This window comes from Halyomorpha halys, unplaced genomic scaffold, assembly GCF_000696795.3.
Source record: "Halyomorpha halys isolate HHAL.00 unplaced genomic scaffold, Hhal_1.1 Scaffold89.1, whole genome shotgun sequence".
In the NCBI taxonomy this organism is placed as follows: domain Eukaryota; kingdom Metazoa; phylum Arthropoda; class Insecta; order Hemiptera; family Pentatomidae; genus Halyomorpha; species Halyomorpha halys.
The window spans coordinates 385,529-390,908 of record NW_027111267.1 but is presented as its reverse complement, the minus strand read 5'-3'; the positions used below and the strand labels follow the sequence as shown (position 1 = coordinate 390,908).

The 5,380-nt window shown below is 29.5% G+C and overlaps 1 protein-coding gene across 2 annotated transcripts in view; it reads left to right on the top strand.

Moving 5' to 3' along the window:
- Ets98B (DNA-binding protein Ets98B) overlaps positions 1 to 5,380 on the top strand; it is a 121,973-nt gene that overhangs the window by 81,064 nt on the left and 35,529 nt on the right. For both annotated transcript variants that reach the window (XM_014414899.2, XM_014414900.3), the window contains exon 3: positions 4,041 to 4,195. In XM_014414899.2, the coding sequence (XP_014270385.1) occupies positions 4,041 to 4,195 (155 nt within the window). The remainder of the gene's footprint in view (positions 1 to 4,040; positions 4,196 to 5,380) is intronic.

Genomic DNA, 5,380 nt, shown 5'->3' with positions numbered 1-5,380 from the left:
AATAAATAAATAAAATAACATAATGATAAAATAATATATACAATATTTACACAATCGACCTGAGGATCCCTGAGCCCACTCTATCTAGTAGTATTTTAAATAATACCGATTTATTACTGTTGATAAAATTTGAAATTAATTTAAAAAGAAAAAGAATATTTTGTTTTCAGAAATTATGATTCACTGATTAAAAATTATTATATTTTTATGGTAACTATAATCTGATAAATGTTATTAAATTAGTTGTGTTAATATGTAAGAAAAAAACAGAAACAGAAAAATTTATTAAATCATCAAATGAATTTTGAGGACAGAAGCGCGATCTACCGACAGTTATTTTTATACAGTCATTTTCAGGTAATCTTGGTAACCTCGCTAACAAAACTGTAGAGCAGAAATAAGTTGCTAAGTTACTGCAGTTTACTTTTAATTTTACTTCACTCTTGTTCAAATCTTAGTTATACCTAGACTGGTGCAAACGTATCTAAACGTAAAGAGGATATTATATCCCTTCAAAACGCAAACTAAATCAGTTACTTAACATAAAAAGTTCCTCTTTGGTATAATGGTGCAATCTTCTTTTTAAGAAGAACTTACGAAACAAGGATGACTGTTCGACTCTCACGTCTTATTTATGCAAAGCGGAAAAATTTGCACAACTTTCACTTCATGGAATAGGTCATGAAGGGGAAAAAAATAAGCTGGCATTTGCTGCCTGTAAATATATTTTATTTTCATATTTACAAGTAGAGGAGCTCTGGATAGAGTTGGAAAGTACACTGAGGTACAGGAACCCTAGAGAGGTACATGAACTTGAAAAGAAAGTGTTCACTTTCACCGCCATAGAAATGCTTAATGTCACTTCAGTACTAATGGCGCCACAAAAGACAAAATTTCTTTCTTCGTCTCCGGATATTTTATTATTATTATTTATTTTATTTGGAAACCATTAAAATAACTGGCAGAAAAAATCAAATTATTTCAGAAGTCGAATGTTACATACATTAAAAAAAAAATACTAAAATAAATAAAAATATAAACCAAAATACAATTTGAAACAAATCAATAATAAGCCCTGAACTGAGTGTCTAGAAAGTTAAAAATTGTTTGGTGATAAAAAAGTGTATTTGATCTATAATTAAAAGTTTTCAGCATTAATAAAATTGTGACAAAATAGGTAACTAGACATTATTTACGATTTAAAGCGTAAACGATGATATATAATTAATAGATATAGAAAATATTTTTTACTACCTAGTCAGATGGATGAATTTTATTAACTTGTTGATAAATTCTAAACTGTTTAATTTGCAATATTTACATTAGTAAAATTTCATCACCAAAACTTTTAACTGGTAATAAAATCAAAATACTAAAACATAACTCTGTGTATTTAACAATAACTCCAATATTTTACACACATAATTTTTGAATGAAATATCTCTATGATTATTGGTTTGTTTGTATTTAAACAAAGTTTGATCCGATTAATATTAATTTATTTGGGCTACAATCTTTTGAAAGTTTTTAATTAATAAAATTATTTTTGAATATTCTAGATTTATTTATTATTATATAAGGAGTATTCATGATCTTTAGTTTAAAATGTTAAAGCGTGTTAAATGGAAAAACTCATGTTAATTGGAGAAATATATCCTTCTTTTTTTATGTTAAAACTATATAACATAAAATGTTGAGAGTCTGTTAAAAGATCAACAAGGCCCTCAGTAGCCAAACTTTTACACAACTTCTACTTTTCATTCAATTTAAGCATGTTGTAATAGATTACTTTGATGAAAACTTAGAAGTAAACAATAACATGAAGTTTTGGAAGGAAGGGTTATAAAACCAGTTGTTCAAAAAATCCGCTAGGAGCTCTTATGAATTCAAAATTTAACATGCCAATAATAGGGCTGCTCACAATACTTATAACATTTAACACATCGTGAATACCTCTATTATAGAACAAGTGAATTTCTTGAGCTTAGGTAAGCTCATTAATAATTAATATGATTTTCTATTAATTTATTGTTTCATAGGGCGAATTGACAGATATTAATAACCTGGGCAGAATATCCAGCAAAAGGTTTTTAAATAATTGGATTTAAGGTGTAAATTTATGTTTAAAGTATGTTGTTGTTAAAATTGTTACAAATGAATGTTTAATAAAAGTTGTTAATTGTTAGATTGTGCTTGAGGATAGCCAAATCGACCGAAACGTAGGAATGTTGAAGACTTAATGGAGTGTTGAGATTTAATCTGGAAACCAATTAATTTATTTAAACAAAAAATACTAAGTTAATAAATGAAGAGCAAGCGGATGATACAACATGTTTTGAATCTTTAGTGTGGATGATGGGATAGGTGCCTTTAAATCCAGGGCTCCACTAAACCTTCGAATTCCTCTCGTATTCAATCCTTACTATCCAAAATCCTTCGTAAAATCCTCAATGCTCCTTACTTTGTCACAAATAAAATCATACATAAAGACCTTAATGTTGCCTATGTAACAGATCTAGCCCGAACCAGATATCACTCCCTCCATTATAAACTCTCTAACCACTCAAACTCCCTAGTTTCTAACCTTGCATCCTCTTCCATTCCTGACAATCCTCCGAGGCGCCTGAAAAGAAGATGGCCACGAGACCAGCTAATGTAAAATGTCATTAGAGTGCTAGCAATGGGAAGTTTCTCTACACGCCTGTAACACTCCAATTTAACTTAGATCTGATTTACTAAATGTATTATAATATACAGTTGTAAATAGCAATAAATAACTGAGATACCAAGATGTAGGGGGGACTCATGCGCACTTCAAAATATAACAAGATCCAACAAAAGAAAATTGAACTTTTTTTTCTTAAAATATAGTATTTGTAACATAACCCCTCCATCGACTAACCCCTTCAAATAGTACCTACATTGTATGAAAAAACTAAATATATGTATATCATCACCACAAAATTCTACACCATGTTTTTGGGAATCGAGTTATAACTTTGCAAAAGGTTTTAGAGGAATTTGTTTTTAAAAAATAACTTACAAAAAAAAAAAAAATGTTAGAGTTCTAAAAATTGTGCCCATGACCTGTGGCCTCATAATATAATATGCACTAGCAGGGTCTCAAACTTCTATTAACTGTTCTACAATAACAATTTCTGGATCAATATATTTTGAAAATTAACGGATAACTATTAGGAGAATGATTTTTTTATTTATAATATTCAGAGATGAATAATATATAAGAAAGGCCAGGAGTGCAGTACTTTGTATGGAAATACTAGACCAACGGTTGTGTTAGGAGGTGATTTGGTCAGAATTATGCTCAACCACCAGATTTTTCCCCAATTAAGGATACCCACGTTATGAGGCCGGGTGGACACTTAAGGGCACCTGAACCCACACTGTTGACTAAGGGCTACAGGAAAAGAATAAATAATTATCTCTCATATCCAGATTTGAACCCAGGACTAGAAATTTAGCAATAGAGTGCCTTACCACTGAGCCACGCCGCTACTCAATATTCAGAGATAACTGTTATAATATATTTTTAAAGATTATTAGATAAAAGCTATTGAATACCTTTGAATTTCTAATGGAATTATGAAATTAGTTAAAAAGAAAAAACTTTTTAATGAATAGAACCTTGTAATATTTAATTATCTACTCAATTCTAAGATATCGAAAAAACAAAAGATATTTTGAACCTCAAAAGATAATTCGTATTTTTTATAGTCAATAAACGAAAAGATTTTGCAAAAATCTTTTCGACTACTTCGACATATTTTCGTATTATTTCTGATTTGTTAGTTATCTAGTGCGCTAGCTATACTATATGACTCCCAATTATTGAACAACCTCGGTTGTTTTATTGATTTTTATCATAATTACTATATTTTTAAAATTGTAAGAAACACACAAATTACAAATATCATGCTAAAAGTTAGATAGTTTTTCTAGGATCAACCTTTTTAGAAAAAAAAAATGTCCTTTTTAGATTTCTTCTACAACAATTAACAGTTTCTTACATTTCTTTCCAGATCCTAGTAATTGGACGACGGAGGAGGTAGGGACATGGTTGGCCTGGAATTCGGCGCAGTACGGACTGCCCGGAGATCGCTTGCAGTTCTTCAGGATGCCTGGGCAATCTCTCACCGCCCTCACCGAAGAGGACTTCCAGCAGAGGGCACCGGAGGTATGTGTCACTAGATAGTTGGCAGCTTAGAGTTCTGAGAAAGAGTAATTGAGAATATAGCGTCTTTGGATAAACCCCCATGGTTCATAGTCGTAAATAACAATTCAGCCGTCAATCCGTCATTCTTGACATCATAAAGATTCAGATCTTATAGTACAGACCATTAATGGTAAGAGTTATCACCACAAAAATTTATTTTCGAGCAAGATATTAATTAGATTGCATTGCACTCTATTTTTCAATCATATCGGCCAAGATTATAAATACGAACGATCTGCAAATGAAATCAATTGTTTCTTTTTTTTTTGTAGTTACAAGGTATATAAGCAATCGATAAAATGAATATGATCTGAGTACAAATTAAGCAGTTAAAAACTTAGCAAACTGCGACTTGAAAACTTCGTTTTGGAATATAACAAAAATATTAAAGATAGGATATTTTATTATGCCTATGTTTCGGCCTGAACTTTATATCTTATAATAAGTACAAACAAGATAACAGCCATGTTAAAATTAAAATAACATAAAACAGTATAAGAAAGAAAATATAATAAAAAAAAAAAATCATGAAAAATATATAAAAAAAAAGAAGGAAATTTTACTAGTACATAATAGTACATTAACAATAGAAATTAAAATTCAATGAGAAAGATAAATAGGTACTTTGTTACGAAATATTTCTACTGTTACTAGACCAACGGTTGTGCAAGGAGGTAATTTGTTCAGAATCAGGCTCACCATATTTTTACCTAATTAAAGGAACCCCGAACCCACAAGGCTCATTAATTAAAAAACTAAAGTATAAAGGTATATAATCCTACATGGGAAATAACACTAACAATAATATAGATAAATATGAACCATCAATAATATGGGGAACATAAATAAATATAGTATGTAAGGAAATTTAATGATTTCTTATTTTATTAAATTTCTTTAGTTACTATATTTAGATTAAGTGTATATAAAGTGGACAGAAAAATTAGGAGAGAAGAAGAAAAAATAAAATAAAATACTTTATATTTATTTTTTTCTTCTTCTAATATACTTCTATATATAGAAGAGGAGAAAAAAAATCATAGTAAGACATTTTATTTTATTATTTTTTTTTCTTTTTCTTCTAAATATATATCTGACCCCAGTGAATATGTGGTTAAGTCAAAATTCCTTACTTTTCAGGGGACA